Genomic DNA, 25,361 nt, shown 5'->3' on the forward strand with positions numbered 1-25,361 from the left:
GTTATAGACGTGTTCTCAAAATGGCCGGAAATCTATCCAGTGAAAAAGGCAGATGCAATTTCAGTAGCAAAGTGCCTGTGCAATCACTTCATACCCACATATGGCATCCCAGCTTTGATACGATCAGACAACGGCACTCATTTTGTAAATGATGTCATCACTAAGGTCTCTGAAGCACTCGGTTTCAGCATAAAACACCACTGTGCTTATCACCCTCAGAGCGCAGGCCTTGTAGAGAGAACTAACGGCACTATAAAACAAAGGCTCAGGAAATGCATGGCAGAAACAGGAAGGCCGTGGCCTGAATGTTTGGGTTTAGTGAAAATGTGGATGCGCTTAACGCAAGGCTCCCATAAACTAACTCCATTTGAAATCATTCATGGCAGGCCGTTCCCACTGCCCATCACCAGTCAACCAATAGACAAAGCAATCAGAGAAAACACATTAGCAGAATGGATGTCTAAGCTATTGGAAAACAAAGAGATCATTGTACATAATCAACAACCTGATGATGTTTCTCCAGTGTCTTGCAGACTAAAGCCCGGTGACTGGGTTCTGATCAAGGTGCTCCAAAGGAAAAACTGGAGCACACCCAGGTGGGAGGGGCCATACCAAGTCCTCCTCACTACACCGACCGCTTGCAAAATTGCGGAACGACCATCCTGGATCCATCAGAGTCACTGCAGGCGAGTAAGTGAAGCCATCTAAACACAGCTGACAGCAGGCTTGCCCACTTGTTGTGATCTCGCCCGGTGGAGGGGTCAGCTTTCCTGGCCGGGGGGTCTACTCGCGACAGGAGGGTGTGTCCCGTCGTCATGAGGTGGTGGCTCTTAATAACTGCAGTGGCCCTGACCATGGCCGGGCTCCTCATCTTTGCTTCCGTGAGGGACAACAAGTCACGCAATATGAAGAAAAGGCAGACACTGTATGACAAAGGACAGTACACCAAGTTTCCCCATGGCTACGCCACTAACTTTTGGTGGCAGTTTATGAACACTACAGCTCACTGGAATAATAAAACTGACTGCTATGCATGTACCCATATGCCCCTATCCTCGCAGACGTCTGGCCTGTGGCCGTACAGCATACCTGAAGATCGCAGTTGGTGTCTGTTGGGCCTGGCAACACATCCAGGCTACGGTACTCTTTGGTCCAAGGCCAACTACAGCATCCCAGCAAAAGCAACCTGGAGGTCATCATCACCCACAAATGTGAACTGTTCCGGACAGACCTACCTACTGACCTGGCCCCAAGTCTCAGACCCACTGCCTGATGTAATTCTACTAAACAAACTGAACGCAGCGCAACTGCCAGTATGTGTGATGAACAATGGATCGCGGGCAGTGGGGGAGCTGCCTACTCACCTATCTACCGGATGCCACTACAAACAAAGACTCAGTACCAGACAGGATGTGCACGGACGGCACCAAGCAGTAAAGGAACCAGAGTTTCGCATCTGAGGAGGAGTGAAATTCTTACAGAGCTTGATCCCCGGCATTGGAGCTGCCGAGGTGCGGGATCATGTGGAGATCAACCGATATGCTCTGCTACGACGCATCAACTTTGACAAAGACCCTGGGACCGGCTTTAGCAGGAGAACAGAAGGCCATCAGAACGATGGTGCTGCAGAACAGACTGACTCTAGACCTGCTAACAGCATCACAAGGAGGAGTTTGTAAGCGGAGACATTTATGAAGCTTTGCAGAATTTGACCATTCTGCAGAAATATGTCACTGACCACACATCTGGAGCAGCTACACCGCCATGTCTAAGAGTAATGATTTCAAAGATGATAACAACTACAATGACTGCTTATGTTGCCGTGCCTCAAGAAGAACAGCATCCCGTTGCAATTCTGTTAGAGGAGAACTTGTAATAACTGCTAATGAATGACGTGGTGATTAAAAATGACTTGTCAAGTGATCATGCACTGATTAACACATTAGTAGTTTATGCAGGTACAATATAAGGTTTTCATCCTTTTATTTTTTGAAGTTTTCATTTTACATATAAGGTTTTCATCCTTTTAAACATAAGGTTTTCATCCTTTTATTTTTTGTAGTTTTCGTTTTAAATATAAGGTTTTTATCCTTTATTTTTTGTAGTTTAGTTTTATTATTTTTTCTTGTTTATTCCACTTGTTATTTCATTTACTATGATTTTCATTTACTATGATTTTCTTTGTTCTTTTTATTATTTTATTTTGTTTTATTCTTTAGACCAAATGATTTCCATTTCTGCTATGCTGACATTTTGAAAATTAAAAAATTGCTTAAGATACTTAATAAGTAACCTTCACAGACAATTGTTGTATACATTTAAAATTAGTTAAAACAGGAGGGAATGTTACAGGAAAAATGATTCTATGTTTCTTTACCTTCTTTTAAATGTACAAAGATGCCCTTTTGTCTATGGTTAGATTAGTTTAGAATTATCTTTTTAGACTTTCTCAGCAAAGACATACTGTTTTGGGACATATTGTTTTAGATTGTTTTATCTCTCACAGCTTTCTCCCAGCTCTCTGCTGACGAGACTAGCGCCACATATGGAGTTGTTTATTTTATCTGTTTTGTATTTTCTTATCCTGTTCTCACTGTCTTTCCTATAAAAAGTGCCCAGCCTCTGTACACGTTGTGAGTTGTTCTGAACAGCTTACCCGTGTGCACGTTAAAGCATAAAAAGTGATCTTGTCTCATTGTGTCTTTATTTCTCCTGGGTCTTTTACAGAGTTTTCCCCCAACAAATCCTAACTTCCCCATCATGTTTCCACAGTGGACAACAATTTTCTTTGAAATATCAGCACTTTTATTGAGCGCTACTCAAAATATGACACCATAAAGACTGTTGTGACTTTGTGCGCAGTTAACAGTATGAGGGTAAGTTTCTGTTCGCAGTTCCTTATTGAGATCAACCACAAGGAAGCTATAAATATCACAACTTTCTGAGACAGTGCTAAGACACAAGAAGGAGATCCACTCTGCTGTGAAAGCAATCAGCGGAGGAACCTAAACAGTGATTTTACTTAAAACCTTAAAAAAACTGGAAATTCTTAAAATAAAACAACACAAATATTATTTATTCAAAGTAGCAGTTCACAACTTTACCTGTGATCATAAACAAAAACGTCTCATCTTTTATTTGCCCATAATAAAGGCACACAAGCGGCCACAAGCATGAACAGATGGTATGCAGCTGATATGCAGCAATTACCTCCAATAAACATGTAAGAGAGGCAAATGCTCTTGATTGACGTACCTTTGACAAGCAGCACAGCATGACCGTTAATAAGGAAGTAACAGGCGGGGCAAAGGTCTCTGTAGTTGTACAAGGCCAGAAAGGAGAAGCAGTTATTTACTTAGTCACTTGCCAATATGAAAAGGGACCAGAGGTTACGAGAGGAGGATGTAGCTAAGAATTAAAAGTCAACAACTTTGAATTAAAGTTATCATAGTGCATGTCAGAGAAATTCTTTGCCAAGCTTAAGTGTGGTTTTTGTCAACATACCAGCAGAGGTGCTGAAAATAGCAGCTACAAGGTTATCCGGGGAAAACAAAGGAATTGAACAAGTTCAAAGTATGTGTGCCAGTTAGGAGTCCTGAAGACGATGAAGCTTTTATCCCTTATCTCAGACCACTTGTTGCTCTGTGTCTTCCTGAGTCTACTCTGGGTAAGTTTTTTTTTACCTTTCACTTTGATGGTGATCAGATAGCGAAGCTCAGTGTAGGTTACCCTCGACAAAAGGAAGCAGTGCAGTCAAAACCACAGTGAAGCCTAAATGCATGACATGCTTCATTATGTATTTGAAACACTATAGTTATGTTTTGTGAAATACTGGTTTGTACAGAAATACAAGAACAACAAAATCTTGTTAAATGGCATGAAAATTCTGGACTTTTCCAGATTTTGAAACATGAATTTATTCCTTCTTTGCGACACCGATCTGTTTCCTCTGAGAACAAAAAGAGGATGAAAGAAGAAAATTCAACAATATCTTAAACACTTACACGATACAGACTTAATGATTGAATCAAATCAGATGTGGAATTTTAAAGAGTGTGTCCGAGGAGAAATGTGTTAGATATTTCATAGGCCAGTAACTGTAAGTAACTGTAGCTATAATATACAATATAATAATACATATGATTTGTATTTTTAGTCAAAGCAAACACTTAATTAATAGATTTTTTGCCAGCTCTGTGATTTTTATGTTACAGATGTTGCTAGTTGTAGAAGCTGACACATAAAATGCTAAAATAATTTGACACTGACTTATTTGTTTCCTGCACATCATTTTTTTTTTTTTTAGTGAAAGTTTTTGTTCTTATAAAGCAGAAAGCTCAGAGGATATCTCGAAGTATTACTGTTCACGTAATGTTTATGATATAATGTAGATGTGAAATTAAAAGCAGCAAACATCGCTCTGTGACTCTGCCACAGACTCGTGTTAACTGGGTATTCAATGGTGATTTTTTTTCACAGATTTTAGATTCTGTAGTTTTCACTCTTTTTCTGCTTTTAGGGCACAACTGACTCCAATACAACAATCACATCAACAGTGACGACGACAGTGACAGCAGGACAGAAAAGTACAGCAAAAACAGAAACAAGCACAAGACTAAGAACCAATCTGCTGACAGGTACAACACAAAAAACCTCTCCACTAACTCAAACAACACAAACATTTACTCCACTGGCTCAAACAAATCCCACTCCACAGACTTCAACAGAACAAACAACTACATCTACAACAGCAAAAGCCCGTAAGAATGAAACACTATACTAGACTTTTGTTGGTGATCGGTAAAACTGAAGTGAATGTCATTCTGGGTTTTTATTGTGGTAAAAGGTGAACACCACTCTCAAATCATCACAGCTCCTGACAATGTAACAAAAAAGGAGTGAAAGCAGTATAGTCAGTGCTTCAGTTCTTGTTCTTTTTTAAACTTTTTTTGAACTACAACCACTGTGTGTCTTTTCTTTTTCAGCTCCAGATAATGTTGACAGAGTGGATGTGACCACACAAAATGAGAACAGTATAACTCTGACCTGGAACAAGGTTAAGAACATCCCAACATACATCCTGCAATATGGTAATATAAGAGAAGATATTAGTAAAACTGAAGAAGGACCCATAGTACATGTGGTCACTTCTCTGACTGCTGGGACAAACTACACATTCACTCTCTTCACCATGTCTGATGGACTCAACAGCAGTGGATACAGGTTCAGTGCTGTGACAGGTTAGTGAGCACTGAACAAAACATTCAGTCTAATTAAAACCTACACAAAATGCAAGATGTTGTTGGGAACATTGTTTTAGTTTCTTTTGTGTGTGTTTTTCTATTCTAGCTCCTCGTAATGCTGAAGAATTCGAGGCCGTTGGTCAAAATGAGACCAGCATAAATCTGCAATGGAAAACAGTCTCCAACAGTGACAGTTATCTACTTGTGTTTAATGAAAGAGAGATCAACATTAGTAATTCTGAAAAAGAATACAGAGTGTTAAATTTGACCAGTGGAACCAGATACACTTTCACTCTCTTCACTGTGTTTGGAAATGTCAGAAGCAGTGGAGTAAACTGCATCGCAGTCACTGGTAAGATATATTTTCTCTAACATAGACAGATAAACCAGGATGGACCGGCTCATTAGTACTTGAAACTTTAGCTGATGGAGAGTTGTTGTTTTTTTTGTGTGTGTGTTTTTTTGTTTGTTTGTTTATCAAAACCGCTTTCCTCTGTTATCTTTAGCTCCACAAAGTGTTAATAATGTGACTGTGGTGCATCAAAATGAGACCAGCATAACTCTGGGATGGAAAACAGTCCCCAACATCAACAATTATATTCTTGCGTTTAATGGGAGCAAGATCAATATTAGTAATTCTGAAAAGGAATACAGAGTGTTAGATTTGACCAGTGGAACCAGATACAATTTCACTCTCTTCACTGTGTTTGATAATGTCAGAAGCAGTGGAGTAAACTGGTGAGATGTAATTTCTCTATATTTTCCTCATTTTTTTGGGGAACATGCTTATATACTAGCTTCTCGTAACATAAACATTTGTTAAATTTTCCTATTTTTGTCTGATGTACATTTATAACATTAGACAGGGGACATTAGAATTTGAAATTTAATTTTTATACTTTCTAAAGGCTTAGGAAACATAAATGGTTACTTAAGGATGAAACATTGTGAATCAGACTTTGTAAAATTGTCTTTATTTCATCTTTAGCTCCTGATATAATATATTTAAATGGACAATATAAGTCCAAGTCGATATTCTATATTTTCCTTCTGGCCTGCAGTGCCATTTATTCATCCTGGCTCCACCCACCAACCATATCTCTGTGAAGAAGGAAGTGTGCATCTAACCCTGATGATAGGCTTGTGCTTGTGATAGAGCAGCAAATATGGATAATGTGCTCTTAGCGAGCAGCATGCTTAATTATTATATTTTATACAATAATTATCTAATTATTATATTATTAGTACACACTATTTATTTATTTAATTTTGACTGATCTGATCACCTGATTGGAAACATACATTGATGCTGAGCCATTTAGCTCACACACCTACTCAGACTTAAGTATGTAAAAGCTTGTGTTAACTGAACTAGCTCTATGCTCCTGTATGTTACACAGTCACATGTAGCTATTTCATTTTAAAAGAAAAAGATGAACAAATTCCACTTCTGAGTTTTGTTTGTGTTTTTTCAGTTCCACCAGTGGTGCCTTGGGTCAATGTGACTGAACGATTTGCTAACAGCATAACTCTAGAGTGGGAGAACATGAATAAAGCCTGGCAATACGAGCTTCAAATCAATGGTGGTGTGTCAGATAGTGTGTCAGACGTCTCCTCAGATACAATCAGAAAAGTAGTGACATCTCTTCAGCCTGGATCACAGTATGATTTCAACTTAACCACAGTGTTCGCTGGACTCAGGAGCACTCCTTATACGAATTTCACTGTAACAGGTAAAAAAATTATCTCTGTTCGACTTTTTATAACTTTTTCTTGTCTCTTTTCAATGAGTTGTGTAAAAAAGAAGAAGCAGGTTCATGCATATAACTGTTTTCTCCTCTATTTCAGCCATAGACTGTGCCAGTGCAGACTGGAAAGTTACCAACTCATCAATCAAAGCAAAGATTGAAGGCTTGTTCTCGACCGGAAGCGCCTATAATGGATCTAACATTCATGTCAGTGATGGACGTGAAAATGTGTCGTTTACTGGACTTTACCCTGGTGCCACCTATAATATCTCTCTTGTCTATGAAAAGTCTTCCAGAGTTTTCCTGCAGTGTGAACACAAATTAACAATTCGTGAGTACAACAGAAACCATTTGAAGGACTAGCATATTTTTAATCTGTAAATTAGTTTTTAAGATCTTAAAGTATTCACTCATATTGGTTACAGAAAGGTTATCTGTGAATTTATTTAATTTAATTTTTAATTTTTAGTTTTCACCCTTGCATTCAATTTTTAATCTTAAAAAAGTTTATTGCAGAAAAATAATTTTGTTAACATACCTACATACCACAGGTTAACACAGTTACATAATATGATTCAGTATTAATATATGAGCTTTAACTAACTATCATTTTATTACTAACTGAAGAATTCATTCTGATGAATTAGCTCAAGAAATTAAAAAGGTTAAAACAGAAAATGAGTAATTCTTTCAATATCTAATGTGTCAATGTTGAGGTCTTTATTTTCTAGTTTTTATATGAAAATCCCAAAAATTATAATAAACTTTTTAAACTGTAGGGTACTGCTTTGAATTAAAAGTAAAGCAAATAATCTTTCTATTTGAGAACAAATTTTAAAATGATGCACTTTTCATAGACTCTGTTTTATAGTATAAAAAGTTTAATTATACTTACTATAAGTCATATATTTTCTGCTTTAGTTTTGACTGTAAAACCTTTTTCTTGTTTTACTCAGTTCCTCCTAATCTAAATGCTCACTGTGAGTACTGGGCAGCTGGATACTCTGTTCTTATTAAATGGACAGTTCCAGAGGGCGAGTGGACCAATGCGGAGGTGAATGTGGCTGGAAAGACTCACACAGTAGCTAGTCCTGAAACTGAGATCATAATCGATGGATCCCAACCTGCCAAAAAATATAAGGTGTCTGTAACTTCACTGTCTGGGGTGAGGAGTTCTGAACCGCATGTGTTTTACTGCCAAACTGATCCAAGGGGTGAGTAAAAGTAACTACATTACCATGTTACTGCTTGTAATCATAACAACATACAGTATTTTCAACTTTGACTTGATTACAAATCGTTTCATTTCACTCAAGTGTAAAATAAAGCTCTAAACTTTTTAACTTTGTTGCATTTTAACTATGCTTTTGCTCCCTTTAGGAGTTATTGCAGGGTCCGTATTTGGTGTGCTTCTTTTTGGTCTCCTGGTTGCTCTGGTTGTCTTAATTTTCCTCAAAAGACCAGATATTATTAGGTGGGTCTCAATTCACTGACAAGAATAAAGTAAATTAAATCAAGACATTTATCATATTTAATGTTTTGATCCTGCAGCAGAAAGAAGTCTTCATTCATTGGTGGATCCAAAGTACCAAACACACAGAGCAAGTAAGTGTTTTTTTACAATGACAATTACCCACAATGAAGAAAAAACATTAATTAAGGCAAAATTAATGAATACGTTTGAGAGACGATCATTAATGGCAAGTACTATTGTATAATCTGTATTATTTCATTAGGTCAAAACAAAGCTAAGATTAATTCTACTTTTTTTATGTTTTATTTATTTATGTATTTATTTATTTATTTTTAGATCTATTCCCTCTGCAAAGTTTCCGGACCACTTCCATCCGCTGAGTTTGGACGAGAACAGAGGCTTCAGCGAGGAATATGAGGTGCATAAAAAGATCAAGATTTTTTTTCCTCTTCTGCTTCTGTGTGTTCCTGTTTTTGTGTCTTTACTGTTTTATTTCTTACCATTTTATTCGTTTTACGATGGCCAGTATCTCAGTTTCATGCTTTGTTATCTGCTACGTTCATGCAGTGCCTCGCTCCTGTTGGAACAGACCAGACACGAAAGACTGCTATTCTACCTGAAAACAAAGCGAAGAATCGTTTCAATAACGTCTTGCCATGTGAGTCTCTCCTCTGACTGTTGAACCGTGCTGTTGTGAGCTCAGTCTAGCAGTCTATGTCACGTCTACTGGAGGTGCACTGGAGTTAAATCACCTGTTTTCTCATATTAGATGACTGGTGTCGTGTGAAGCTAACTACATCAGATCCTGATGGAATTTCAGACTATATCAATGCCAATTACATGCCGGTAAGTGTTACATTAAGATAAAGTTCAGTGAAGATCTCTTTATAACTACACCATACAGAAAGCATATAAACAAGCACCTTTGTGCGATTTCATGAGCTTTCTTTTTTCATTTCTATAACGAGCAGAAGATATACAAGCTAAATTAGTCTACATATTAACTTTGTCCCCTGCGACCCTGAAAAGGATAAGCGGAAGCGAATGGATGGATGGATTAACTTTGTCCACTGCTTTTCAGGGCTACAGCAGTAACAGAGAGTACATTGCCACTCAGGGCCCTCTGCCCTCTACTGTTAATGATTTCTGGAGAATGATTTGGGAACAAAGAGTTAAGAGGATCGTTATGGTAACCAACTGCATTGAAGGAGGGCGGGTAAGTCTTCAGGAAAATCTTAAAATGTTTTATTGATGGTCTTTTAAGGAAGTTGTTGTCAGGAGGAAACATACTGGTCACTTCACAAAGAAGAGATCAAGATCTATGATTAAAATACATTTTGTACGTGTATTTTGTTGCTTTTTGCTCATTTTTCTAGACCAGGTGTGAACAATACTGGCCTGCAGACAGCAAGTCATGCCTTTATGGAGAGCTGTTGGTCACCATGAGATCTGAGCAACAGGAGACCAACTGGACGCTGAGAGAATTCAACCTGAAAGATGTATAAAAACTTACTTATATCTTCTGAGTGTGTGTGTAGATGGTACTAAGTAAGGCTAGAAAACATGAATAGAAAACACTGAAGGCTTTAACTGTTAATGTTGCTTTTAAAAGAATAATGGTTGATTGATACCTAAAATATTATGCTGTATATCAAGACATAGGCCTAAAGTAACTGTATATGAATGTTCCTCACAGAGAAAAACCTCAGAAGAACAGACAGTTAAACATTTCCACTTTACTGCCTGGCCTGATCATGGAGTCCCAGAGTGCACAGAGATCCTGATCCAGTTCAGAGGACTGGTGAGACAGCACATAGAGAGAGAAGGGGGCAAAGCACCAACTGTGGTTCACTCCAGGTATGAAATAAGTGTTTCCTTTTACATGGGTGCAGGGTTGCTTTTATACAATATCCACCCAGCTAAAGTCACACACTCTAATACTGGACCACCTTTACTTTAGGCAAGGCAAGGCAAGTTTATTTGTATAGCACAATTCAACAACAAGGTGATTCAAAGTGCTTTACAGAGACATTAGAAACAAAAACAAATAAAAAGCATGATTTAAAATTGATTAAAACAAGCAAACAAACAAACTAATTAACAAACAAACAAAACAGTATATAAAATCAAAACAGATAAAATCAGAACAGTAGATAAAATCAGTAGTTAAATGTAAGTTTTGAAATTTAAGCTTAAAAGTGTGGATTTGGTGCTTTATTCAAATGCAGCTGAGAATAGGTGAGTCTTCAACCTGGATTTAAATAAACTGAGTGTTTCAGCTGATCTGAGGCTTTCTGGGAGTTTGTTCCAGATATAAGGAGCATAAAAGCTGAATGCAGCTTCTCCGTGTCTGGTTCTGACTCTGGAAACTGATAAAAGACCGGATCCAGATGACCTGAGGGATCTGGAAGGTTCATACTGGGTCAGGAAGTCACTGATGTATTTTGGTCCTAAACTATTCAGAGCTTTATAGACCAGCATCAGAACTTTAAAGTCTATCCTCTGACGGACAGGCAGCCAGTGTAAAGACCTCAGAGCTGGACTGATGTGGTCCACTTTTTTGGTCTTAGTGAGGACTCGAGCAGCAGAGTTCTGAATGAGCTGTAGTTGTCTGACTGATTTTTTAGGTAGACCTGTAAAGATGCTGTTACAGTAATCAAGCCTACTAAAGATGAACGCATGGACTAGTTTTTCCAGGTCCTGTTGAGACATCAGATCTTTTATCCTTGAAATATTCTTGAGGTGATAGTAAGCTGACTTTGTTATTGTCTTAATGTGTTTCTCTAAGTTTAGGTCTGCATCCATCACTACACCCAAATTTCTCGCCTGGTTTGTGGTTTTTAGGTGTATAGATTGAAGTTCTCTGGTGACCTGTAATCGTTTTTCTTTGGCGCCAAAGACTATTACCTCAGTTTTGTTTTTGTTTAGCTGGAGAAAATTGTGGCACAACCAGTCATTAATTTCCTCGATGCATTTACCAAGAGCCTGTACAGGGCCTTGGTCTCCTGGTGACATTGTGATATATATTTGTGTGTCATCTGCATAGCTGTGGTAGTTTATTTTGTTGTTCTTTATAATCTGTGCCAGTGGGAGCCTGTAAATGTTAAACAGAAGGGGTCCCAAGATGGAACCTTGGGGAACTCCACATGTGATACTTGTCTGCTCAGATGTGAAGTTACCTATTGATACAAAGTATTTCCTGTTTTCTAAGTATGTTTTGAACCAGTTTAGTACAGTTCCTGAAAGACCTGCCCAGTTCTCCAGTCATTTGAGTAATAAGTTGTGGTCAACTGTATCAAATGCTGCACTGAGATCCAGTAAAACTAAGACTGACATTTTTCCACTGTCTGTATTCAGACATATGTCATTAAACATTTAGATGATCTTGTCAACAAACTTAGGTAAACTCACATCACTTACAACCCAAATTCCAACAATAAATATCAGCTCATTTTAAATTTGATGGCAGCAACACAAGTCAATAAAGTTGGGACATCGCCCCTCTTCTTTTAAGAGCCTATAAACATCTAAGAGAACTGAGTAGCTAAACTATAAAAGTGAATGGTCCTTGTTGAGTCTGCGCTTCAGCAGGCCCGCTAGTTCAGACTTATCACCCATGAAGAATGCAAGGCAGAACAGCTCAACCGGTTTTCACATGCTATAGCAAACGACTCCAAAGAACCAGCACCCACAGTTTCACAAACACCCATTGTAAAACCACCCTGTGGTGCGTCATAAAACTAAGGCACTGTGTGTGTGTGCATGTGTGTGTGTGCATATACAAGCCTGTGTATATGTGTGTGTGTGTGTGTGTGTGTGTGTGTGTGTGTGTGTGTGTGTGTGTGTTTATGTGACGTCCTGCTGATCACAAAGGGTCATCTCCCCTCACCCCTTTATCTGGCTTAGCTTCTTCCAACGGTTTACCATATACAGGTGAGGACATAAATGGCAGGAAGTAAAACATACTCACTAAATAAGGACAGAGAATTTTCACATAGGATGTCTCTACAGTTAAACACTACAGCTAATTACCTCCCTCACCATTCAACAGGCTGGGGATGGTAACAGAAACAGAAGAATGTCTTTGATCATACAATTTAAGGCAAGGCGTACAAATTTAAGTAACACAATGACAACATTTAACAATTTCAACCTAACAGTCCTAAGTTCCAAGAGATCCTCCAAATGGCCTATTAAAAGTAATAAAAGTAAAGTAAAAGAAGGTAAAAGGGCCACTTGCAGGACCTCTGGGATATTTATCTGAAAGTGTTGCTCTAAAACATATTTATAGTTTTCAACATTGATGGTGCCTATCCTATTGAATTATCACTAATGACCCCACAGACACACACACACACACACACACACACACACACACACACACGGCTGCTGTTTTTTGAACTGAGTGGTGAAAGCAAGTCAAATAGTTTTGTATTTTGTTTTGTTTTTTATGATTTGGTTTCACCAAACTGAGCTCAAATTAAATTTAACTGAGCTCAAATCACAATCATTCAAGAATATTTTGCAACCATATTTACTCTCAAAAGATGATGGCTCATTACTTTCTCTCCAGATTTTAATATTAATTTTTAGATTTTATTATATTATAATTTTTTTTTTAATGCTTTAGAAATGTCTTAACCCATTTTAGGAGTTTCAGCAATTATATTTCTTTGCTTGATGGAGGCCAGTAATTTGACCTTTCTGAAATGGACTAACATATTTTTCATTACTACAGGATATGTCTTCCTAAATAACCGCTTAATAAATAAGATGCTACTTCAGGGTTAGGGTTAAATAAGCTATTGGTTGCCAAAATTATTAAACATTATTACTGATTACTGCAGTAAGTATGAATGGGAAAGCTATAGACTATTTGCTTGGTTAAATCCAGGTGTTTTGGGCTTTTTGTTTTGTCAGGCACGCTTTCTTTAGTCTCATTCACATTAGATTAAGAAGAAGTGACATAAAAGCTGGAGACCATAAATTTAGTCAGCATAAAGAATTTACTAATATTAAATCATAATTTATTAAAGGTCATTTTTTGTGTAAGTGCTGAGTTTAAAGATCTTCAGTTAGGAGCAACTAGGAGCAATTAATTATTGACACATTTAATTAATTATTTAATGATATATTTATTTATTTCATTTTGGCAGTCCTGACGCCTGGCTCTCGTCATGAAATAATTTTATCTGTCAGCCTCACCCATCAAACTCAGGGGGCGGGGTTAACGCTGCCCATGCAGCTTCTCTAACATTTGATTGGTTGCCGTGCAAAGTAAGTCAAAACAGGTCGATCCTAGATAATCGATTGCTTGTGCAGACTTGGGGCAGCCAGCTATCCCAGAATGCAGATCAAATCACAGGCAGCAATGGTGGTGGTGTAGTTTTTCTGTCACCAGCTACACTTTTAACAGTGTTTTAGCCGCGAATGTCGCGACGTATGTCTGGTCAGGTTGTCAACATAGAACATGTTTGCAAAAGTGCTCAGATGTTTTCAGAGATTTCACTAGCTCTGCTAACAATTAGCATGCAGAGTGCACCGAGGGGGTTACGTTAACCGGTTTGTTTACATATTCCACTCTCCGTGTTCCACATGTTGCATTCGCAGATTCTCACCGAACGATCGTCTCTTTCCGCCTGGTCTTGTGTCTCTGTGCTTCTGTAACATAAAGAACGAGCTGACATTTTTCTCACGAAACCAGCGATCAGCTCAACAGACCCTCAGTTTACCTGCATGCATCCTCCTCCTCATCTGTCAGCTGTTTAACACCTGCTGCTAATTCAAGAAACACGCCTAGTTACCTGGTGATAGTCACAGTTTAACTGGGCAGCCGGTGCTCGATATAACGCAATGTCAGCGCATTTTTCTGCACAAGATAAGTAAATATAGTGTTTTCCCCGAGCGCAGAGCTGCTGGAGCTTGTTTCCTTACAGAGCACTTTATAGGCGAGCCAGCTTTATCAGCGGCTGATGTCCAATCACCGGCACACAGCTTTGAAACCTCAGCTGAGTTTTAGCTCTCAGTGGTTAAACGCTGGACTTCATTCACTCAGGTTCTGTCTGTCGGGTCACGTTTACTTCGCTGTTTTATTTACAACTGAGCAAATCGGTTTGGCTGAGGTTAAAGTTACGTTTCATAACTGCATAGTTTCACAGACGTTTAATGGTTCACTGGCACATGTGTTAGACTGAACTATCATCTAAATATCATCTGTTTTTTAATAGTTATTCAACTGTATTCTAAGCACCAGCTGTCTGTTAGAATGTGATTTTTTTTCTCTCTCTCTGTTGGCAGAGGTATAAAAATGCGCAGGAAAATCTGACGTGCATGGCAAACTTCACCGACGATATTTAGGGAGGAATAAACACACATCAAACATAAATGAACCATTTGTCTGTCTCCATAATTGAGAGCATTTTCTCTTCTTATCTCAACACTCTCTCTCTCTCTCTCTCTTTTTTTTTTTGCTTTTTCGGTCATGTTATGTTTACCTGTCAAAGGCTTGTTACAAACTATGAAACACATGGTGCAGACTTCTGGATGTTAGAAGAAAACGAATACTGCTCATGAATGAGACTAAAGGCAGGAAGGTGTCCTTTAAAACTAAACATGTTAATAGGACCTCCCTATTTATATCATAGTTTATGATATAGCACGTGTATTTCAGTAATAGCCTGCTGAGGCCACTATACGTGCTGGCCTCATATCAAATGTGAAGGCAGACTGAGTCTATGTTTGACGTTTGTTTATATCTAATCTTCCTTTTCAAACATTTAAACAGCAGCGAGTCTGCAGCTGAGGGAATACAAATTCAAATTGTCGGAACAGGTTTGCTCGTTTCTTGGATTCATTTGGTGATTTATTAAATGTATAACTGTTATTCTAATCTGCTGCTGAGTCTCTTACACTTTTCTTTATGCTGTATATTTTCACGTCTCTGGAATAGTTGGCAGTTAGATAGTCAGCTGGGAAACTTTGTGTTAACTCGTGGAGCTGAGGATATCGTGGATATGCTGACCTCGCTGCGTGGTGTACAGAGCGAGGTCAGCATGATTAATATTCACAATAAAAATATTAGCCGAACATCATGAAGTCTGTATGTGTTTCATAGTGTCGAACAACCTTTGTACAGTTAAAGCCGGCAGTTACTACATGACGGAAACACCAACGTTATCTCTTTTATGCGTTTATACACAGGTCAGGCTGATTACTGAACAAAAACCCAAAGATCAGATGTTAAACAGATTTATTTGCTCTCTCTCCTCCTTAAACATGTTTTTAATGTTAGTTATAATTCAGAATTGGTGACTGAAACACGTAGGACACATAAGAACATCAGGAAATAAAACATCGATAAATATAACCTCAGTAAAAGAAGTCAGCGGGGGTTACTACAGCTGTGTACCGGGGCCTGCGCTTTGTCGGTGGGATTGCTTGCGAGGCGAGCGGGTCTATCCCACGCTTTGCCGTGAGACTGGGCAGACATCTCCGAAATCATCGAAACACTTTTGCAAAGAGGCTGTATCTTGACAAACCGACCAGACACATGAAGATTAAACCACTACATTCTCGGCTAAAAAAATATTAAAACGGTATTTGGTGACACACAAACAGGGTTTTTCAAAGCTCAGTTCTGTTAGCTTCCACATGCCGGTTGTTGTGCGCTAGAAACAATGGCCACCAGGCCAAAGCAATGGTTTTGACTCAATCAGCGTTAACCCCGCCCCCTGAGTTTGTGAAATACATAAATAATTAATTAAATGTGTCAATAATTAATTAATTAAATGTGTCAATAATTAATTAAAATGTGAAATACATAAATAATTAATTAAATGTGTCAATAATTAATTAATTACATGTGTCATAACTATTTATTTAATTAATTAATTCCAATTTTAATTAATTATTGCCACATTTAATTAATTATTTAATGATGTATTTAATTAATTCATTATGGCAGTCCTGGCGTTCCATATGTTACAGTTATAGTCAGACCTCTTCTGGGATCTGCAGAGGAGGCATTCAATTAACCACAACATTATAAATTACTACGTACTCACATATAAACTCTACTATATGTGAGACTTTATAGAGACACAGCATGGACAGTGTCTGACTGATACTGTAAAAATATAATGTGATGTTTCGAGGCAGCGTATTAGGAGCAGGTGAAGGGTTGGTATCACATTCCCAAACACTCCTGTCTGTGATTAAAAGTCTTTTGTGACTAACAGTGTCATACAGGTTTTGTGTTTTCTAATCCATTTTTCTTTCTGTCTTGATGTCTTGTTTTCAGCTCACTTTAGTTTCATTTTGCATTTACTAGTTTCACTTTGGTTTTTACTGTTTTGAAATGTTCCGTTTTATTTAAGCTTTCATTAGTTTGTGTGTTGTTGTTTTTTTAATAATTATAACATTTAGGGTATTTGTCAGGGGTATATTTTTAAAAGCATTGAGCAGATATTACATTACAAATTGCAAACACGTGCACTAAAGCCTTACTGAGCAGGCTGTGATGACAAATTTGACCAAAGGGACAAAGACTATAATTAAAGACATTTCCTCTATAATTTTATTGAAGCTTGTTGTTGTTGTGTACAGTATTGTTTTCCACATTGTTTTCACATCTAGTTATAGGTTCTAGTTTAGTTTTTGTTAACTATAATAACTTTGGCACAGACACAGTGATGAGAGCTTTCTATGTGACCTTAAAAACCTTTTGCTATCTTATTATGACGTTTGTGTCTCTCTTAGTGCTGGAGTCGGGAGAACTGGCACTATCATTTCCCTGGATGTGCTGCTTCAGCAGCTGGAGAAAGAACAAGCAGTCGGCATCAATGCCTTCGTACACAAGATGAGACTGAGCCGACCGTACATGGTGCAGACGGAGGTAACTGTGTTAAACTGCTTCTGATTGAGCCACCACTTCCTTAATTAGCTAATGTATTTCTTTATAGTCACAGCTGGTGACACAACACACAGACAGCACTTTATTCATCATAAGATATGCAGTTGTTTTTTTGTTTGTTTGTTTGTTTTAAATTGAGGTCCTTATTGTCCATCCTTTCATCTTAAAATATGAGTTTGAAAGATTTTTTTCTATTGTTCAATTTCTGTTTTCAAATTTTGTACACATTAACCAGCAGATGACTCCTTAAAATATTTTTAAAAAATCTTTAATGCCCAGTTTGTTCATTGTACATGTTACAGTAAAATAGGGCGATTTGATTCCAATTCACATGGTCCCGAATTGATTCGATCCACGGTTCGATTCGATTTGAATCTGAGAAATTTTGCCTCAGTCAGAAATATTATAATTCTGATCACATATCAGTACATATTTTTATATCTATAAAAAGAAAGCTGACACTTGCGAGAATTTATCAAAAGTGTAAGCATCACAGCAGATGCCTTTGTGTCAAAGTAACTGAGGAAAAAACAGAAAAACATGAAGGCGACTTTCCTTGCCTGGGATTTTATAGCTTTCTTTCAACATTGCAGCACAGTTTCAAAAATAAAGCATTCCAATTCTTTTAATAAACAAAAAGGTCCAACAAGCTTTGTTTTATGAAAATTTTTTTTTAGCTCTCTTACTTAAAAAGATGTAGACATAGACACAAAGACAAATACTGTCCAGAATGTCACAAACAGGACTATAATAAAATTTCAATCAAGTGTTTTGCTGTAGAGGTGGGCTTGGATAACGTAAAATCAATTCATTAAAACCCTAAATCGATTTTTAATACTAATTATATTTTTCCCGAAATGCCAGAATCTCAGGTTAAACCTCACAAAATTTCAACAATCACCAAACAGCTAAAACAGTAAATGAAAGCAGGTACACGGATTCTGCACAAAGACACAAACACAAAGCGCGGACCCGTCGACAGATCAGAAGCAGTGAGATCTCTCACCCGACGGCATGGGCAGGGTCGGGGCTGAAAGCTGACAGCTCACTGATTCCCCTCCGTCGGCGGATCCGCGATTTGTATTTACGCCCTTTTTGCGCTAGATTCAGAAGCTGCAGGTTTTTATCTCTCTCCAAACAATATTGACTGAACCAGCAGCAAATGAAGATCCAAACTACGCTTCACATTTCGCTTCACGTAAACATCGTCATGAATTAGTTTTGCTGTTTTGCTCCCACCACGATAAAATCACACTTCATGCAGAGTTCGCTGTCTCTCTCCAAGAACAGTTTCCCATCTAAAAATCTTTTTTCTGCATTATTCGCTTGCTTATTATGCACAAGGCTACCGTTGTTTACAGCGCTGTTGGCCGCTGCTTTTTTTTTCCCTTTCACTTGCTTCCGAAATTCTGCTGTTCAATAGGCTACTGAACAAATTTAAACTTTTTAAAATCATCCAAAATTGCAAAATGCTTAGCTGTGTCTCTAATAAAACCCCTGTAACTTTGCTCTGTCTCACTTCAGCAGCATCAGGTAATGTTCAGATGTTGATTAATGACTTAATGTTTCGTTTTTGATCTACTGCAGAATATTTTATGGTTAGGGTTAGGGGTTAGGGCAGAACTACTGCCTGTAAAGATCATAATATATTATGATATATTATGATCTTTACAGGCAGTAGTTCTGCATTTCAAATAACCAAAAACGTCTGGTATTTCCTTTTCAGTCCCAGTACATTTTCCTGCACCAGTGCATTATGGACAGTCTGCAACCAAAAGACACGAATGAAGAGAACATTTATGAGGATATATGTGAGAACACATACGAGACGCCAGACAGCATATACGTCAATGCCACTGCACTCCAAGAGCTCCATCGGCACAATGTAAATGCCTAGTATTAACCCTGCACTTAATCTTTTATGCACCCAATGAAAAACTATTTGTCTATGAGCAATATTTTGGTTTTAAACTACTATGCAAACTATTACATCTTAACTACACTTCAGATCTTATTTAGTTTGCATCTCTTCTAAATGTGTGATATTATAATTGTTGTTTTTGTGTGAGAAAATAGCCCTCTGATGACTTGGGAATGTTAAAAATGTCATGGTTCTGGGTCCTTTTCACCCATCATGTTGAGTTTCTTCTATTCTAGTGATATTTTGTATTATGGTTTATGTTCAGGTTCATTTATAGTCTTAGTTGTTCTGTTTTGAATTTCTTTATACTCCCTGTTTAGTTCTTGGGTTGTTAGGTTTCCCCTTGTGTCTTTGCCTCTCTCTCTGTGTCTGTGTTTATGTGTTTGTATGAGCCGTTGCGTCTTGTCTCCCTCCTTCTTTTCCATTCTATGTTTCCTGAGCCCATCATGTCTCCTCTCTCTCCCTCATGTTCCCTTGCTCCCTTTCGTCTGCCTTTCCTCCACTCCTCTGTCAAACTCATGTGTCAGTCATTCATTCATTTCCTGTTCTATTGTGAAGGTCTTGTGTTCCATGCTCAGTGTGTTTAGTTTTGGTTCCCTGGTGTCGTCATGTCTAATTTGTCTCAGCTCTGTTCCGCATGTATTTTCTGTTTCCTCGTCATTGTACTGTGTATTTAAGCTTCTGTTTCCCTCAGTCCATTTGCGTTCTCACGTAATTTGTGAATGTTGTATATGGGCTGATGTAGAGGGTGATTATTAGACGGGTAATTAAAAGCATTAAAAGCACAATTACCACAGTGACTCTAAAACATGACTGCACTGCAGGAGTATCTGTAGTGTATCGTGAGATGTTAAATGCAGTTTAGTATATACATTGCAACTGAGAAAAAATGAGTCTGTAGCCAGACTGTGACATACACTGACCATGCACTTCACAGGTACACCACTTCAGCTGCTTGTTAATGCAAATATCTAATCAGCCAATCACATGGCAGAAACTCGGTGCATTTAGGGATGTGGATAGTTTTTTAGTGTCTGTCTGAGCAGAAAAATGCAATTGTTAATTATCTGCTTAGATCACACAGGTACCTGAAGGCGAAATATAACAAGCAGACACATTTTTCTTTAAGGAGTCACAATAGAAGTCATCAGGAATTGATATCTGATGTATAATTCTTATAATTTGGATCCTTAAATAAAATAGACTGAAGGTTTAATGTAACTACTCGAGAAGATGGAGTGATGAAGAGATTGTGATTGTGATGTATTATAGAATGAAATTTAAAATAGCTTATCAAGAATATGCTCATGACTGCACATCTAAATTTAAAAATTTCTGTTTATATTTTCACGGACATTGTATGTTTTAATATACCTTTGTGTGAAATTAAATATATATGCTCAAACTGATTTAGCTTGTGAAAAAAGCACCCGTGATTTGTTAAAATTGTCACTTATGATGCAAATTGTTCACAAATAAATAATATATATAATATTTACTTTTGAATGATGTCAAAAACAAAATCATTTTTCTGCTTAATGAATGTTTATTATATTCTATATGTAATTAGAATTGCATTTAAATTTAGTTCTTAAATTTACTTTTAAATTTACATAATCATACCATTTATATTTAGACAACAGCATGAGAATGCACAGAACAGACATATTCAGGTTATATGAATTAGTTTCTTCATTTTGATCTGAGCATCATTAGTACATTAAATAAATATAAATGGGTGCTAATGAAGATTGTTAGCATCTGTTGGTCATTTGTAATAACAAACTAATTCAACCTCCAACAACAACAAACCATAACAACAGGAACATGGAGATAACGAGGACAGCAAAAGACAGCAATAAGGAAACTCAGTAATCTGGTGAAATCTTGTCAAAAGTGCTGCAGGAGATGATGTTTCACTAACAATCTCCTGAAAGAATGACCCAAATCTTCAGGTTTTGGTAAAGATGTCAACATCTGCATGGCTCAGTTTACGTCCAGTGATTGTTACGACAGCAACTTGGAACCATGAAGACTCTGCTCTTATGTCCCTGTGGATGTAAAACAGGATTCATAATCAGTGAGATCCAAGCACAGTCTGAAAGCTATATATATATTTATTTTTTCCATTCATATTCAGACTCACTTAAGAGTCTTGTTAGAGACCAGGACAGGTGTAGCTGCTGTCAGGATCCAGCCCGCTGGAGATGAACTGCACAAATCCTGGCCTATTAGAGCGAATGCGGGACTTGATCCAGGACTGGTAACGGGACACTCTGGAGTAGACTCCTGGCAGATTGGGCCGAGCACAACCAGATCCAAAACTTACAATTCCAGACTGGACCCAAACAGAGCCCTGTTTACTCACCATTGGACCTCCGGAGTCTCCCTGTAGAGATAAAGAGGACACATCTGAGAATCTTTGAAACACCTGGTTATGTAACCAAATGAGATGATGAAGCCTACCTGACATGAGTCTTTGCCTCCTGCCAGAACACCAGCACAGATCATGTTGTCTGTGACTGTGCCCACTCCATTCAGGCAGTTACACTGTCTGTTTCCCACAACTGGCACCTCCACTTCTTGCAGCGTTTGAGGGAAGGGTAAGGCCACTGATGGGATGCAAGACGAGGAGCTGTTTACACACAAACCAATGAACCACAGAACACATGAACACTGAAACACCAACAACAGCCTCACCTCCCTCCTTGACTGCACCCCAGCCAGTCACCCAGCTATCAGTGCCATTGTTGAACACACTGCCACTCGCTGCCAGGCACACAGGTCTGATGTAGTCAGTGAATCTGACTGGTGAGGAGAGTCTGAGCAGAGTGATGTCGTTGTCGTAGGTCTTACTGTCATAGTTTGGGTGCAAAATGATTTTGACAACATTTCTGGACACCTTATTTGGATTTGCACCCTGCAGGCTCTGACGACCAAGAGAAACCGTCCACCCAGAAGGACTTGAACTAAAGTTATAGAAATGAAAAGAAAATATAGACGTTTTGACAAAAAAAATGTACTGTAAACATTTGTCATTATGCTGCATTTGAGCTGGAAGAGTAAGAAAGCTTGGGTCAGTTTTTCAACATTTATGTTCATGAAATGTTTCAGGAATTACATAATTTTTAGAATTTCCAATCTGGTATTTGCCTTTTAGACAAATGTTAGTCAAAGTCCTGTTCTAGCTGGATCAGTTTAGGTATAAAGATTAAACAGATGTTTGTGTTACTCACCCAGAGAAGCAGTGAGCAGCAGACATCACCCACTCTTTGTTGATGAGGGAACCGCCACAAAAATGTTTACCACGTAGCTGCACGCTGACCTGCCACGGCCAGTATCCAGGTGGAGCATCTTCACCTCCGACTATCCTGCCGTTGAGTGGAGCAGTGCCACATACTGAAACAAAGATCAGCAGGATCAAACTTCAGAAGCAACATAAATCATTGTAGGAACACGGAAAACATTTTTTCTGTTTTTATCTGGATCCCGGTTAATTTTTTTATTTTAAAATACATAATTAATATTAAAAAATAATAAATTTGAATTAATGATTTGTTTTTTTAATCAGAGAAACTGTTGTTTTACCTACCATCAGGCTGAGCATTTGATTCTGGAAAGAAACACAACAGGATCAGTGTTGTTCATGAGAGGAGACAATTTTAAAAGGTTTTAAGTGAAAATATATATTTGCATTTATATTTTAAGTCAAAACATTTATGTTGCATGCACATGTTGGCATAAGCCTGACTTACCTGCTGCCAGGAGGCTCACCAAAGCAAATAAATGAGTCCACTGCCTCAACGCCATTGTGTAAATTCACAGTTCTTGTGTGTCCCTCTTTTGTACTTGTCACCCAGCTAGCAGTGAGTGGCAAATATATAAGCAGAGTGTCACCTGCCACTATGTTTGCCCTGCCCATGTGCACATCCCACCGCCAGAAAACTGAAGCATTTCCTTCTACCTTTAATTTCTGGGACAAAGATTTAAAGACCACAGTGCAATTTAAAAAATATATATAATTTTCTTTATATGTCATATTTGTAATAAACACGAATATTGGCAGTAGTTTTTGTTACAGACTTCTGCCCTTTTTACAGTTCTGTACTTCTTTCCACATTAATGTTCTCAAAGTCATCGAAAAACCTCCCTGTGGATTGTGAACCAAATAAGGAGATTAAATATGTAAAATATCCAAAGACTGAGTCAGCGTCATCTGCTGAGATTGTGGTGAAATTCTGTACAAGTCAGTCAGTTTACTATATCGACATAAAATGATATTTCAGTGACAAAATATTTACTGGTTTTGTCATGTGTTTTAATGACTATCCAGTATCATGTTGTCATGATGTGACAACTATTTACATCACATTCAGAAAACATTATGACTAATTCCCTTTACACCCTAACACTAAAATTGTTCCTGTTCATTTTTTGCCTCGTCATGAATCATTCCATACTTCATGGTTACAAAACAGAAACATAATATCTATAGATGTTTATAAAATACTTTTTTAAAAAGTCACCTCTGATATTCTAAACTGCCTGAAATCAAAGATTTATACAGCTATAACCATGTTAAAATATTTTGTAAGATAACCAAGCCAAATGCACCGTGAGACTGAAGCAACTTTCTGCAGAGCTCTGAGACATTCACAATATCAACCAACAGATCTGCTAAGGCTATAAAGAATGGCCACAATGGCCAACGAAAGTAGTCTGATAGGCTTCTCGAAGTAACAAAGAACCTGGTGATCATTCCAACTAAGCTTCAGAAATCCTGTAAACAATCTCAGTGCAACACTCCAGCATATCTTAGATTTATGGCAGTGGTCAGATGTTTGGTCTCAGTTCTACCATGATGAGTGTGGCATCAATAATCAGCTGCTCAATACAAGTCAGCATAACAGTGAAAGCATTGTGTTATAGGAATGTTCTTCAACTAATTAAAACCTGTTAAGAATGATCAGAAACTGAATGTAGAAACGCAAAGAGACATTATTAAGGTAAATCTGGAGCTCTAAATGTACCACAGGCCCAGAATGAAGGTCTTAAACTAAAGAAATCAACCATAAAAAAGAAAAAAAAAAATTCTCAATTGCTGGTTTGTTGTCAGCACTCAGTTTAATGGAACTGGTGACTTTCACATCTGGAAAAAACACAATTAATGCTGAAAAGTATATACACATATGCTCCCATCCAGATGGCATATTTTTTTAAAAAAAGGCCTTGCATATTTTAGCAAGACAATGTTTAACCACAAACTGCACTGATTACAAAGGCATACCTTTGCAGAAGACGAGTCGAGGTGCTGAACTGCCCTGCCTGCAGGCCAGACCATTCACCAACCCAAAACTGAAAATTTGGCCTATCAACCATTCCTTTAACGTTAGCTAGTAATGACTTCATGTACTTCTTCACAAATAAAATTTTAAGAGAATTTTAATTTTAAGAGTAATTTTTAGAGAAAAAAATTACTCATTATCATCTCACACATGTAGTGTTATCTACAGCTCCTTTCAGTACCATTTATTTAGAGTCTTTTTCTCCAATTGTTCTGTCTGAGTTAATTGCAGTAATTACTTCCTCCAAACCATCAACATGTCTTTTAGAGCCCATTGCTACAAGACTGCTCTAAGAAGTCCCACAATTAATTACTCCAACCAGTCTCTAATAATTAGATATGTACCACAGGCCTTCAAGCTGGCAGTAGTTCAACTGGAACTTATAAGGCCATCTTATGAGGCCATCTCTTGGCCCAGCAGTCTTAGCTAATTATAGGCCAATCTCCAACCTTGCTTTTCTCAGAAATTCTTGAGAAAGTAGTTATAAAACAGCTAACAGATCATCTGCAGAGGGCTGACCTATTTGAAGAGTTTAAGTCAGGTTTCAGAGCCCATCACAGCACAGAAACAGCTTTAGTGAAGGTTACAAATGTTACAAATCTTCTTCAGTGTTCGATACCATTAGATCCTGTCGACCATAATATTCCATTAGAGTGATTAGAGCATTACAGCAATAGAGTATTACAAGTACTGCACTGCAGTGGTTTGTATCATATCTA

The 25,361-nt window shown here is 37.8% G+C and overlaps 2 protein-coding genes and 1 long non-coding RNA gene across 3 annotated transcripts; 2 read left to right on the forward strand and 1 right to left on the reverse strand.

Moving 5' to 3' along the window:
* The first annotated feature begins 1,895 nt into the window (after positions 1–1,895).
* Positions 1,896–2,685, forward strand: LOC309712327. Its single transcript, XR_014278237.1, has 2 exons — positions 1,896–1,970; positions 2,082–2,685. It is a non-coding gene; the product is annotated as an uncharacterized lncRNA (long non-coding RNA).
* Positions 2,686–3,263: 578 nt separating this feature from the next.
* On the forward strand, positions 3,264–22,591 carry LOC309712317 (receptor-type tyrosine-protein phosphatase H-like). The gene is made up of 18 exons (XM_082543031.1): positions 3,264–3,667; positions 4,520–4,637; positions 4,992–5,240; positions 5,350–5,595; positions 6,719–6,976; positions 7,092–7,322; positions 7,948–8,205; positions 8,372–8,465; positions 8,543–8,596; positions 8,802–8,883; positions 9,033–9,123; positions 9,235–9,311; positions 9,547–9,681; positions 9,842–9,964; positions 10,162–10,322; positions 17,223–17,358; positions 19,103–19,261; positions 22,538–22,591. The coding sequence occupies exons 1-18, from the start codon at positions 3,605–3,607 to the stop codon at positions 22,574–22,576; spliced, it is 2,574 nt and encodes an 857-aa protein (XP_082399157.1). The 5' UTR covers positions 3,264–3,604; the 3' UTR covers positions 22,577–22,591.
* LOC309712323 (testisin-like) lies at positions 20,969–23,221 on the reverse strand. Its single transcript, XM_082543040.1, has 7 exons — positions 23,053–23,221; positions 22,890–22,910; positions 22,534–22,696; positions 21,998–22,266; positions 21,764–21,909; positions 21,444–21,686; positions 20,969–21,348 (listed from the first exon to the last, which is right to left on the reverse strand). The coding sequence occupies exons 1-6, from the start codon at positions 23,105–23,107 to the stop codon at positions 21,456–21,458; spliced, it is 885 nt and encodes a 294-aa protein (XP_082399166.1). The 5' UTR covers positions 23,108–23,221; the 3' UTR covers positions 20,969–21,348; positions 21,444–21,455.
* Between the last annotated feature and the right edge of the window lie 2,140 nt (positions 23,222–25,361).

Source organism: Aulonocara stuartgranti (genome assembly GCF_965226115.1).
Source record: "Aulonocara stuartgranti genome assembly, chromosome: 8".
In the NCBI taxonomy this organism is placed as follows: domain Eukaryota; kingdom Metazoa; phylum Chordata; class Actinopteri; order Cichliformes; family Cichlidae; genus Aulonocara; species Aulonocara stuartgranti.